The sequence below is a fragment of the Eschrichtius robustus genome, chromosome 3, assembly GCF_028021215.1.
Source record: "Eschrichtius robustus isolate mEscRob2 chromosome 3, mEscRob2.pri, whole genome shotgun sequence".
Taxonomy (NCBI): domain Eukaryota; kingdom Metazoa; phylum Chordata; class Mammalia; order Artiodactyla; family Eschrichtiidae; genus Eschrichtius; species Eschrichtius robustus.
Window position 1 is genome coordinate 18,013,160 of NC_090826.1, and position 12,981 is coordinate 18,026,140.

The 12,981-nt window shown below is 52.8% G+C and overlaps 1 protein-coding gene across 3 annotated transcripts in view; it reads left to right on the forward strand.

Moving 5' to 3' along the window:
* Positions 1–12,981, forward strand: part of EPHB2 (EPH receptor B2) — a 119,084-nt gene that overhangs the window by 81,268 nt on the left and 24,835 nt on the right. For all 3 annotated transcript variants that reach the window (XM_068537775.1, XM_068537777.1, XM_068537776.1), the window contains exon 5: positions 12,177–12,301. In XM_068537775.1, the coding sequence (XP_068393876.1) occupies positions 12,177–12,301 (125 nt within the window). The remainder of the gene's footprint in view (positions 1–12,176; positions 12,302–12,981) is intronic.

A 12,981-nucleotide genomic window follows, 5' to 3' on the forward strand; every position in this document is an offset into this window, starting at 1 on the left:
CCAGGCCACATAAACCCATGCCATTGCCTGTGGCACAGTCATCCACAGTGAACGCACCCTGCAGGGCTCCTTGGCAGAGAGTGTGGGTGTGTGATCCTGTTACAATAGAGGCAGAGCTGAGATCACCCATCCAACCTATCACACTTGAGAAAAATCAGTTCCTCCCTCTGGGCCTCAATTTCCCCACCAAATTGTACGTCAGAACTGCATGAGAGCTTTTTCAGAACACAGGTCCCCTGCCCCCACCCCAGACCTACTGAATCAGAACCCCAGGAATAAGCCCTGGGAATCAGCATTTTTAACAAGTGGCTCAAGTGTTTCTTAGCCTCAGACAAATTTGGGAAAGTCAGGTCTAAGTGAGTCCAAGCCCCTGTAAGCCCTCAAAGCCCTGAGGCTTTCTGGGTCATAACCACCCTTTCCCCCTCCTCTTTGTTCCAAGCCCCTTAACAAGCCCCCCTCTCTCATAGATGCCCAGAGCCCAGCTGGGGGCTGTGCAGCCACACACACCCTCACCGCACTATCCCCCTTTGCCAGAGGAGGACACAGAGGCCCAGAGAACTGGAGTCATTTATGCGAAGTCCTGCTACTAAGTGGGCTCAACTAGGATTTAAACCCAGGACCATGAAACTCCAAGTCTACACTGCAGAAAACACGGTTCCTGCCATTGAGATTTATGCCCTGGTTGGGAAGATAAGACATGGACAGAGTTTACATATTAGATGGCATAAATGAGGACCCAAGGAGGGGTCTGGGAGGTGAGGGAGATCACAGGCAGGAGAAATCATTTCCTCCCGGGGAATGGGAGAAAGGCATGCCATGGAAGGCTTCCTGAAGAGGAGGCATTTGAGCTTAGCTCTGAAGAATAGAGAAGCTTCTAATAAGCACAGATGGAATCGTGCGGAGAAGAAGGTATCCTAGGAGAGGGAAGTACAAAAGGCAGACTGGAGGGAGAGTTCTCCTTTCTCTTCCTCCAAGGCACCAAGCTTCTCTGCCACAGGGTTTTTGCAAATGCTGCTCCTGCTGCTTGGAATGCTTTGCCCCATTTCCCCCTTCCTTTTGACCTAGCTCATCTTCATTGACCTTCCTGACCTGGTCACATGCCCCCAGCACCATGGCCCTCAAGTTCCCGTGGCTGAGATTTTAGCTTCACGTCTTTGATCATTTCATTCCTGTCTCCCCACCATCACCACTCATTGGTTCACAGTGAGTCTCCTTTCCCTCACTGTGGTTCTCCTGGAGCCTAGACAGGGGCACACCACAATGTATGCTTGGTGAGCAGTTGCCGAGGGGTCCAGAGAAGCATGGAGTGAGGTGGGGTGTGGAGAAGTACGATGAGGCTGGAAAACAAGACTGGGGACTTGATTTCCAGACAAATGCATTCAGTGCTCGGTTTTAATCGGACCCTAAAATTCAATATATAAATATCTAGCTCATGGCCTTATAAGGAAAAAGTATTTCTTTTGGGCAAGTGCTGGGCCTTGTTCGCTATCCCTTGGCACTCACCAGGGCCAGAGCCGTCGTCTGACTTCCTAAAGCCGTCACGCTGCCTTCGAACTATACTCCGCCACACCAGAATGCCTTTCCGCCCGTGTTCACGAGTCCTCTCAGGGCCCCCCAGAGACAGGAGGCCAGGCTGGGCTGTGTATCCCCACTTGGAGGATAAGGAAACGGGATTGGGAGAGGTCAAGCACGTGCCCAGGCTCACTCAGCTGGGAAGGGGCAGACGCAGGGTTCGGTCTGGCTCTGCAGCGTCCACGGTCCCCAACACAAACAAACAAGACAACATAGAGATGGACGGGAGGGGGAGGGCGAGCCTCGGCGGCGGCATCAGAGGATCAGAGGAGAGCCTCTCTGAGGAGGTGGCATGTGAGCTGAGATCCGAATGACAAGGCGCAGGCAGCCATGCAGACCTAGGTGCAGGCAGCATTTCAGCAACGTGGGGCTTGTGCTAGGGGCTGTCCCCAGTACTCCGGGCCTCCCTTCAGGGCTGCAGCGGACACACTCTCACCCCAAGCAAGCCCTGAAGAGCTGCACCTCTGCCTGGTCCCAGGGGTGGAGGGAAGGGTCTGGGCTTTGGAATCAGGCAAACAAACCTGGCTCTGAATCAAGCCTAGCTGCTCACCGGCACTTAGCCCCAGACAAGTCACTTAGCCTGCGTCCGATCGCATCTTCCTTATGGGCCTCCTTACCACCCCCTCTTTGCGGGATGCTGTGAGGCTTTGACCTCGTGTTCTCAAGGTACCTCACAGGCTGCCTGGGATGGCAGGCACTCAAAAAGCAGAGATCGTTCTGTATTCACTCGAATCATACAATAGCTCACATTTGGCAAGTGGTTTATTATTTTTGCCAGATGCCAAGTCCTGAATGATGAATCTCCCCAACCTCCGTGGGTTCTATTATTCTCCTATCTTACAGGTAAGGAAAGCAAGGTGTTAAGAGTTAAATGACTTGCCCACCAGGCAAGTCACTGGCAGAGCCTGAATAATTACATCACTGCATACTCAGGGCCCAGTGTTGGCTGGATCCAAGCCTTCTGCACAGGCAGGGCAAGCTGTGTACCTAGACCTGCCACACCACAGCCTGGCTGAGCAAATGCAGCCTTTGGGGCCACCCATACTGACTGACCAGTTAGGAAGATCCCCCATCATCATGTCCTAGGGGGTCGTGTGGGGAAAAAAAGGCATCAGTGCTGAACTTGACAAACTCCGCCCTCATCCAGCACGCCCCTTTCCAAGCTATGTGATCAGGCTGTCTAGGGAACCTTACTTCTCTGAGCCTTAGACTCCTCACCTTCAAAATGGGCATGTTTCCATCATCCCAGCTTTGCAAGACGGTTGCCAAGTTAGTAATAATGTGGGCAAAGCACCGGGCACAATAGATGGCAGCTAGACTTAAAAATGAAATCAGAAGGTGTGTTAGTTTCCTATTGCTACTACAACAAAATGCCACGAACTTAGCAACTTACAATGACACGCAGTTCTTATCTTACAGTTCCGTGGGTCACAAGTCTAGTCTGGATCTCGTCAGGCTAAAATCAAGTGTCAGCAGGACTGTGTTCCCTGCTGGTGGCTCTAAGGGATGACCTGTTTCCTCGCTCACTGGGGTGTTTGCAGAATTCAACTCCATGTGTTTTTAGGATTGAGGTCTCCGATTCCTTGCCAGCTGTCAGCTGGGAGGTCCCCTAGCTCCCAGGGGCGTCTCTCCGGTCCTTGCACGAGGCCCCCCTGCATCTCAGAAGCAGCAACAGGGCGTCGAGTCCCCCTCCCGCTCCCGCTCTCTCGTCTGACTCTCATCTGGGAAAGATTCTCCTCTTTTAAGGACTCAAGTGATTAGAGTGGGTCTACCTGGATAATCCGGGATAATCTCCCATCTCAAGGGCCATAACCTTAATCACATCTGCAAAGTCTCTTTTGTCATGTAAGATAACGTATTCACAGATTCCGGGATTAGGTCATGACATCTTTGGGGGCCGTTATTCTGCCTATCACATGCACACGTAAGTCAGAGTACATCAGCATTCATCCAGTGCAAACACCTCCTTTTATAGAGAGGAAAACTGAGGCCCAGAGAGGTTCCTAAGTGGCTGCCCAAGATCATACAGCAGGCCCTTGGCGGAGCTGGTCTCTAACACCCTCGCCAGGTGTCAGAGTCTCTGTCCGTGACACCACTCCACATGGCTTTCTCATGGAAAAATTTTTGACTTTCCAAAGCCCTTTCTGCCAGCCATGTTCTCCTCTGATCCTTTTGCCCTCCTGTGGAGCGGGCACACAGTGGCTGGTCTCTAGAACTGACATGATCATGTACTCACCTACTTCTCTCCCTGGGGGCGGAGAGGATCAGAGAGAGATAGGACAAGAGGGCCCCCAGTGAAGCCCATGCCTGGGGAAAGGAAGAGAGAGGGAGAGGGCAACGTCCCTCCCTGGACTGAGTGCTCTAAATGCGTCGTCCTCTTTGATCCTCCCAAGCGTTCTGCAGGGGAGGCACTGCCCGCCTAGACTATCAGCTAAGATTGGTTCAGCTTGCCTGTTAACAGGCTGCCACAGTATGCTGTTTAGCAATCAACTGCAAAAGCAATGGCGTAAAAGCAAGAAGCACTTATCTAGTTCGTGAGTCTCCTGGTTGGATGGGTCTTGGCGGGGAGCATTCATACGTTTGCGCTCCAGCTACTCAGGGTTGCTCAGCACCTCTTCTCTTTGGATTTTGTCAGGGCTCTATTGCATGTTTGGGGTTGAGTGCTGTGGGCTGGTCAGGAATGGCCCTGGTGGGGACAACTGGGGCAACAGCTCTGCTCCATGTATCTCATCCTCCAGCGGGTCGGCCTGGGCGTGTTCTCGTGGCCATGGCGGGGCACCTAGACAGCTGGCAGATACACGCGAGGGCTTTTTCAAGCCTCTGCTTGTATGTATTTGCTTATATTCTATTGGCCGGAGCAAGTCACACGGCCAAGCCCAGAGCCAGGGTCAGAGGGGGATTACACAAATTACAGGGCAAAGGATATAGAGACAGAGAGGCAAGTAATACAACCAGTCTACCATAGTCACTTAGACCAAATGGAGATTTATTTTTCTTAATGTGTAAAGGATGTCAGAAGACAGGAATTAGGGCAACTCCATGGACTCAGTAGGGATCCATGCATGCCCTGAGGGGGAACGAGGCACACAGAGGGAAGGCTACTTCCCCAGGTCTCAGCTGGTGAAGAGATTGGAAGCTCCCCCAGGGCTCGCCGGGGGCAGCAGGGCCCCTGACCACCTGCTCCCGCCACCGAGCAGGCCCTGCCTGGCCAGCCTCCCCTAACCTCTCGACCACAAGCCTCTTTTGTGCTTGCTCCCTGGGGCTCCATCTCCTTGCAGGGGTCACGGGGCGCCACTGATCCCATCCCCCTGCCGGTGTCCCTGGCTGGTAATTGAAAATACCAGAATTCCCTAAAGACCAACTTACAGGGAAACCTGACACCTCAGGGTGGGCGGCGGGCAGCAGGAGGGATGGGAGAACATCCAGCTGTTCCCTTTTCTCCGCCGTTAATCCCCCTGGATTCCAGGAGAAAGGCCAGCCCTGCTTGGCCCTCACTGGCCCGCCTTGATCATCTTCCCAGCAAATGCCTCCTCCTTGCCACACCCAGGGTTACGGGGCTTATGGGATCAGAGCCTGAGTTAGCTGCCTGTAACCCAAGACTGCCAGCTAAGCCCGCCAAGCCCAGACCCCCATGGCTGTGGGGGACCTGCCTCCACCAACAGCTGAGCGCCCAGAGCCAGGGCGGCCGGGTGGGTGGCGGGTGAGGGGAGTCAGCCAGAGCCGGACCGAGTTAGCTTTGCAGCAGCCCTCTGAGGCCCACTGGTTTCAAGACCTCTGTGGTCAGCCTGCATCGGCCACAGCCAATGGAGGGGAGAGGAGATGCTGGACTTGGGTGGGCCTGGGTTCAAATCCCAGCTCCACTGCTTGGTAACTTTGGGCAAGTTACCTCATACTTCAGTGCCTCCGTTTCCTCACCTGTAAAATGGGTATAACAGTAATACCAGCCTCTCAGGGTTGCTATGAATGTTAAATGAGTTAATTGACGTAAAGCATTTGGAAAAGTGCCTGGTGTAGAGCGAACAAGAAAGTGTTAGGTGTTAGCTGTGGAGCCTTCCCTTTTTTTTTTTTTAAGGCATCATGGGGCATCCAGAGGTTGTCCAGATGACAAGCTTGTGTTTTAGTTAAGGAACAGGTTGCCACCCCTACTGCAGTCCTTCTGTGTCTCCCCAGTGCCTTTGCGACAAAGCAACTCCTCGGCCTGGAGGTCTGGCCCCCACCTGCCTCTGCAGCCCCATCCCTGTGCCTCTCCTGAAACTACCCGTACCACTGCATCAAGACTCTGAGTCCGTGGGCCCCGGAGGAATACTCTAGCCTGGGCAGATGAGAGGGGCTGTCTTGGGCAGAGCTGGGCTGGGAGAAGCAGCATGGTGGGTGGAAAATACACTAGATGAGGACTCAGCTGATCTAGACTCTAGTCCCGGGCCCACCTCTACCTGCTGTGTGACCTTGGAGAAGTTACTTCCCTTCTCTGGCCCTGAATCCACTACTCCTAAAAATACGGGCCACAGGCCAGCAGCATCAGTATCACCTGGGAGCTTGGTAGAACTACAGATTCCCAGACCCCATCCCAGACCAGCTGAACCAGAATCTCTGGGAGCAGGAGGAGGGGCCCAGTAATACGAGTTTTAACAAGGTCTCCTGGTTATCTCCTTACTCCCACTCAAGTTGGAAAAGTCCAGTAATCTATAGGGACACATGCTACCACTTTCACCTCCATTATTGGGAGGTGAAATCGCAGGGAGAGATGTGGAAGAAGCAGCTTCACCCTTGCTTGGGACTGGATCACCTTGGCCGAGTTCCAAACCGGGGGCTTGGATCCAGGAGCTCCACACCAAGTCCAGGTCTCATGGTTTCTCCACTGCCTAGTATGGTGCCCAGCCTGGAGCAGGCACTCATTGGGCTGAAACAAATATGCCTTCTCCATTAGACTGTGCCCCCTGGAAGGCAGAGACCCTGCAAGGTTCCTCTCTTGAGCCCCAGCACCCAGTATCGTGCCAACATCACAGTGACTCTGAATTGAAATTTTTTTCCAGCTTTCTTGAGATATTATTGACATAGATCATATGCAAGTTTAAGGAGTACACTGTGATGTTTCGAGACGCATGTATATTGCAAAATGATTGCCTTAGTAAGGTTAGTTAACACCTCCATCCCTTCACATAATTACCTGCGCGCGCGCGTGTGTGTGTGTGTGTGTGTGTGTGTGTGTGTGTGTGTGTGGTGTTGATAATATTTAAGATCTACTCTCTTAACTTGCCAGTATATAATCCAGAATTGTTAATTATAGTCACCCTGCTGTAAATAGGTCCCCAGAACTTATTCATCTTATAGCTGGGAGTTTTTACCCTTTGACCGACATCTCATTTCCTCCAACCCCCAGCCCTGGGTAGCATTCTACTCTATTGAAATAGTCTTAATAATATCTCCCTCCTGATGGTGCTGGGCATCACACTTAAACCTTTACCTGCATTTCTCCTTTCATCCTCACAGCATCCTTGCCAGGTAAGGGTCCCGATTGGACAGGTATAGAAACTGAGGCTCAGAGAGGTTAAGAGAACTTGCTCAAGGTCACAATATTGAGGAGTGGAGGAGTAGGGAGTTGCATGCAGGTCTGTCTGATTCCACCTCTGGGCTCCCAGCCATTAACCTAGACTGCCCTTCTGGGGGCTGGATTGGAATTTCCTTAGCGGAGCCTTCTACAGTTCTCAGCAGGAAGCCCTAGGTAAATGCACGTAGTGGCGGCTTAATGAGAATACCCCTCACCTATCCCTACGGGCTCAGTGCGTGTCTGACGCTCCACCGACGTGCAGTGGCAGCACACCCTCCCCGCCACATACATACCCCTCCCACCTTGATGAGAGATCCCAGCATTCCAAGGAGCCCTGAAGATGACCTCATCCAGCCCCTCACACCAGAATTATCCTCAGACCCTTGGAGGCAGGGGCAGGGCATATCCCTCCTCGAATCCCTAGTGGCTGAGTTTAAAGCATCCTCACTGATTTTCCAGTGCATGTGACTGCGTGCACACGAGCGCACGCACGCACACACACACATACATACACACCCCCCCTGAGTGGTCACACTGCCCTGTGTTTCGTCTGAGAGGGGCTGAGAAGCTTAGGGGAGGCCTGGGGGTGGGGTGCTTCCTGGGCCAGCAGGAAGGGTAAGCCCCCAGCCAGGATCCCCCAGATTAGCCCAGATCTGGGAAACTCCAAAAGGGACTAATTTTGTTGTTTTCAATGGGGAGCTGACTACGACAGGCTGGAGAGAGGGACAGACAGCTCGGGCCTCACAGAGGAGCCAGGGCCGCCAGAAGTCCAGGAGAACAAGCTCTACACAATGGTGGCTCCAGAGGGAGGAGTGGGGCTGGGACTGGAGACAGGGTCAAGGAGGGAGGGGACAGAGAGTAGGACCAGCTCTGAGGGACAGCAGGGAAAAGAGCTGGGGCAGGATAGCTCAGCTTCAGGCATAGCTCAGCTCCTCACTAGCTATGTGACCTTGGGGAAGTCACCACACCTCTCTGAGCCTCAGTTTCCTCTTCTGCAAATTGCAGCTATTAACCCCCATCCCACACTGTTGTTGAGAGGATCAAACAGAATGACGCTGGTCAGCTGCTCAGTGCACAGTGGCCAGTGCCTAGTGATACCCGTGAACACTCACAGAGCTGACCACGTGCCAGGCACCACACTGAGCACCTGAAATGCTTTCATTCATCTGTCCTCACAACAGCCCCCAAGGCACGTTACCATTAGGCTCACTTTACAGATGAGGAAACCAAGACACCGAGAGCTCTGACCACTCCTCCACAGGGATCTAGCAATTTCCTCATTAATTTCCGGTGAGCATTTACTTGGAACTGGGCTGACCGCATGGTAACCAGGGCTGCGCTGGTAAAGAGCCTGAACCACCAGGTTCAAGGGCTAGCCCTCCACTGCCTTGCCGCATGAGCCTTGAGCAGGTCACTGAACAGCTCCAAGCCTCAGTGTCTCCATCTATAAACTGGGGATGTTAATAGCCCTCAGCTCATAGGGCAGTTGTGAGAATTCTGTGTTACACCTGTGTTAATAGGTGTTGAGTACGTGGAACAGGGCTTGGCACAGAATAAGAGCTCAGTAAGTGTTAGGTTAGTGGCTTTTTCCTTGTTATTATTATACACATACACACAGCCCTGAAAGCCCTTCAAGTGACTTCATGAAGCATGAGAATATGTTGCTCTGTCCAGCCACTTACTATCTATGTAGCTTCAGGCAAGTCCCTTTACTGTGATTCTCAGTTTCCCCATCTGCAAAATGGGCTGAAGGAGGTCTGCTTCACAGGTTGTTGTGAGGATTAAATGGGTGCATGTGTACTGAGGACATAGCCCAGCATTAGTAGATGTCAATAAGCAGTGGTTGGTGGGGCCCCTCCTTTGGACTGGGTCTTCTTTTTATTTTTTATTTTATTTTATTTTATGGCTGTGTTGGGTCTTCGTTTCTGTGCGAGGGCTTTCTCTAGCTGCGGCCAGTGGGGGCCACTCTTCATCACGGTGCACGGGCCTCTCACTATCGCGGCCTCTCTTGTTGCGGAGCACAAGCTCCAGACGCGCAGGCTCAGTAATTGTGGCTCACGGGCCTAGTGGCTCCGCGGCATGTGGGATCTTCCCAGACCAGGGCTCGAACCCCTGTCCCCTGCATTGGCAGGCAGATTCTCAACCACTGCGCCACCAGGGAAGCCCTGGATTGGGTCTTCTTGATACCCTGGCAGGGAACAAGGAAGACAGAGTCTCCTTGTTTGACTAAGGAGGAAACTGCTGGGAGCCGGGTCCCTGATCTCCCCAGAAGGCCCACTGCCCCTGGCAGGGCAAGGAGCCAAGCTGAGGGACAGGCAGCCCTCCCTTTGGGGGGGGCAGTGGGGGAGGGGTGGCAGAAAGAACAGAGGCTCTTCAGGGACACCTAGGCCAGGGTCCAAGTCCTTCTTCTGGGTGGTGCCACCCCATCTGGGGTGTCTTGGGCCAATTTTCCACAGTTCCTTGGGGTGCTGGAGGGAAGCCGAGACCTTTTCGGCCCACGCTGGCCCCTGGGCTGATCCAACTCCAGGACAAGGGCTAACCAGGAAGGACAGGCAGGGAACATGTGAGCTGCAAGATCACAGGGATCTTCCAGCTGTGCCCATGGTGCAGAGGAGGAACCAGGTCCAGAGAGGGGGGTCACTTGCCCAAGGTTGCCCGGTCAGTTAGTAGCAGGCCAGAGAGCAGGGCCTGGGTCTTCTGACCAATAGACAGCTCCCTCCACGCTGGGGACAAAGGGACAGAGACAGAGCAGGAAACAGGCGAGGATCTCCAAGCACTAATCCTCCAGGAGCCCCTACCGGTCCCTGATCCACGCTCATGTCAGTGTGGTCAGAGGCCCTGGAAAGCAGGATTTGGGTGGGAGGAGAAGGGTCAGCCTCAGCCTCCTTCAGGAATCACCGTGATGGTCAAGACAGGGCATCCGCTTGTCACAGACCTGCCCAGGAGCCAGGAGAGACTGCAGGAGGTGCTCCTCTCACCCTGGTGAGTCCTCAGTCCCTCCTGGGACCATGAAAACCTCAGGCCCAGAGAGGCAAGGGGGCTCTGCTCCAGTCACACCATAGGGAAGGACCGGGTCAGGACTCATGGACAAACGCTTCTCTGGAGAGTGGCAGACCTGGGTTCAAATGCTGGCTCCCCCACGGACGGGCTGTGTCATCTCAGGAAGCCCTGTGCTGCTCTGAGCTTTGTGGTCTGCACCTGTCGGTGGGGCTAATACTGCCCCCTCACTGACAGTCAGCTCAGGACACACACGTGTGAAGGGCCCAGGGCCATGGCCAACATGTTGTAGGTGCTTTGTGCAGGTTTGTTTCATTTGAGAAGAAGGCAAAAAGCACAGGCATGGGTGCTCTGTGAAAGAAGGAATCAAGGAAGGGGCAGCAAGCTTGAACTCACTGTGACTTTGGGCAGCTCACAACCCTCTCTGGACCTCAGTTTCCACACCTGTAAAATGAGGGGATGGGACTAAATTATTTCTGAGGGTCCTTCTAGCACTAAACACAGCTTCCCCTGACATCTTTTTTTTTTTTTTTAATTTTTGGCTGTGTTGGGTCTTCGTTGCTGCACGCGGGCTTTCTCTAGTTGCGGCGAGCGGGTGCTACTCTTCGACACAGTGTGCGGGCTTCTCATTGCGGTGGCTTCTCTTGTCGCACAGCACGAGCTCTAGGCACAGGGGCTTCAGTAGTTGTGGCGTGCGGGCTTCAGTAGTTGTGGCATGTGGACTCAGTAGCTGTGGCTCACAGGCTCTAGAGCGCAGGCTTGGTAGTTGTGGCACATGGGCTTAGTTGCTCCGCACGTGGGATCTTCCCGGACCAGGGCTCGAACCTGTGTCCCCTACATTGGCAGGTGGATTCTTAACCACTGCGCCACCAGGGAAGTCCCTCCTCTGACATCTTGTCTCCTACATCTAACAACCCTCCATGAGGGCACTAGCAACGCTGCTGGGAGGGATGGGTGAAATTCCGTAACGTGCAATTAACCATTTTAATGTGTACAGTTCCGTGGCATTTTGTACATTCACAGGGTTGGGCAATTACCACCTCTATCCAGTGCCAAATCATTTTCATCACCCCAAGGAAAACCCCGTACCCAGCATTCCCCATGCTCCCTCCTCCAGCCCCTGGCAACCACTAATCTGCTTACTGTCTCTATCACCTTACCTATTCTGAGTATTTCATATAAATGGGACCATACAATATGTGACCATACAGTTTGCATCTGCCTTTCACTTAGCATGTATTTGAGCTTTATCCTCATTGTAGTGTACTTCATTAGTACTTCATTCTTTTTTATGCCTAAATAATATTCTGTTATATGTGTATACCACAATTTGTTTATCCATTCATCTGTTGATAGACAGTTGGGTTGTTCCCACCTTTTAGCTGTTGTGAATAGTACTGCTATAAATATTCATATACAAATGTTTGCTTGAGTACCTGTTTTCAGTTCTTTGGGGTATATGATTAGGAGTGGAATGGCTGGATCATATGGTAATTCTATGTTTAACTTTTTAAGGAACCACCAAACTGTCTTCCATAGTAGCTATGGATTTATTTTTATATATTTATTTTTCGCAGTCATTTTTATTCACTGCAGTATCCCTGCACATAGGAGGCACTCAATGCACATTTGTTGAAGGAGTGAATGAATCTCCCACCGTCTCTGCTTCCCTGTCCCAGAGCCCCGTCACCATGTCTAGGGTCTGTATGTCCCCTGGTTCAGTAGACTGTAAGCTCCAAGAGAGAACGAATTAACATTTCATCCAACCCACTTGGGGCCAGACCAGAGAAGGGGCCCAATGCATCTGTCTTGACTTGATGTGGCTGAGCTTCCCCAGGGATGGCTGGAGTTGTCGGTGTCTGTAATCTGAAGGTGCCCCATGGGAGCAGCACCTGCGGCCCTGCACCCTGTCGGCTCCCCAGGCTGGCTGTGTGGCCTAAGCCAGATGTCTTCCCCTCTGTGGTCCCATAGGTCTCTGTCTGGGCACCTTTGAGGCTGGGCCAGAAGCTGCACCCTCTCATGCCCACCCCTGACCCCTGACCTCTGACCTCTCTTCCAGCTCCATCGGCCGTGTCCATCATGCACCAGGTGAGCCGCACCGTGGACAGTATTACCCTGTCGTGGTCCCAGCCCGACCAGCCCAATGGCGTCATCCTGGATTACGAGCTGCAGTACTATGAGAAGGTACGTGTGCTCCTGGGCGCTCTCCCCACTCCCCCCTCCCGCAGGGCCCCATTCCAGGCTGGGTTCTGGGGTTCTGCCATCCCACAAGACTAGGCAGTCTGGTGAAGCAGAAAGAGCCCTGGCCTCAGCTCCACTCCTCCCCAGCTGTGAGACCTCAGGCAGTTGCCTTGACCTCTCTGAGTCTTGCTTTTCTGGTCTAGGGGATCAGGCCACAGTCTCAGTAAAATGCAATGGTCACAGCCCTTTCCCCACCAAGACCCCTTTCATCTTGATTTTGATGGGCCTGATGTTCTGAAAAAACTGGTTTTCCCAAAAGCTGCATTTCTTAAGTAATAATTAGTCATTTACCCATTCTGAAGCAGAGATTTGAAAGTGCTCAAGAGAGCTTCTGTACAGGGTGAGAGGGTGGAGCTTCCTCCCCATGTTGCTCTGATTCCAGCTAAAACACTTGTTTTTGTTTGCCTGAGTGCCCTTGGTATGTATGGGGAGAGAGTGATTTCTCTTTGAGCTTTTAAATCAGACCTTTATTGCTCCCTTCAGGGACCCAGGGTTGGAAGCCACTGGTGTAGAAGAAGGAGCATTGGACGAGGAATGAGAAGCTGTAGGTTCAAATCCCAGCTCCGTCCATAACCAGCTGTGTGACCTTGGGCAGGCATCTTTCTCTCTCTAAGCCTCAGTTT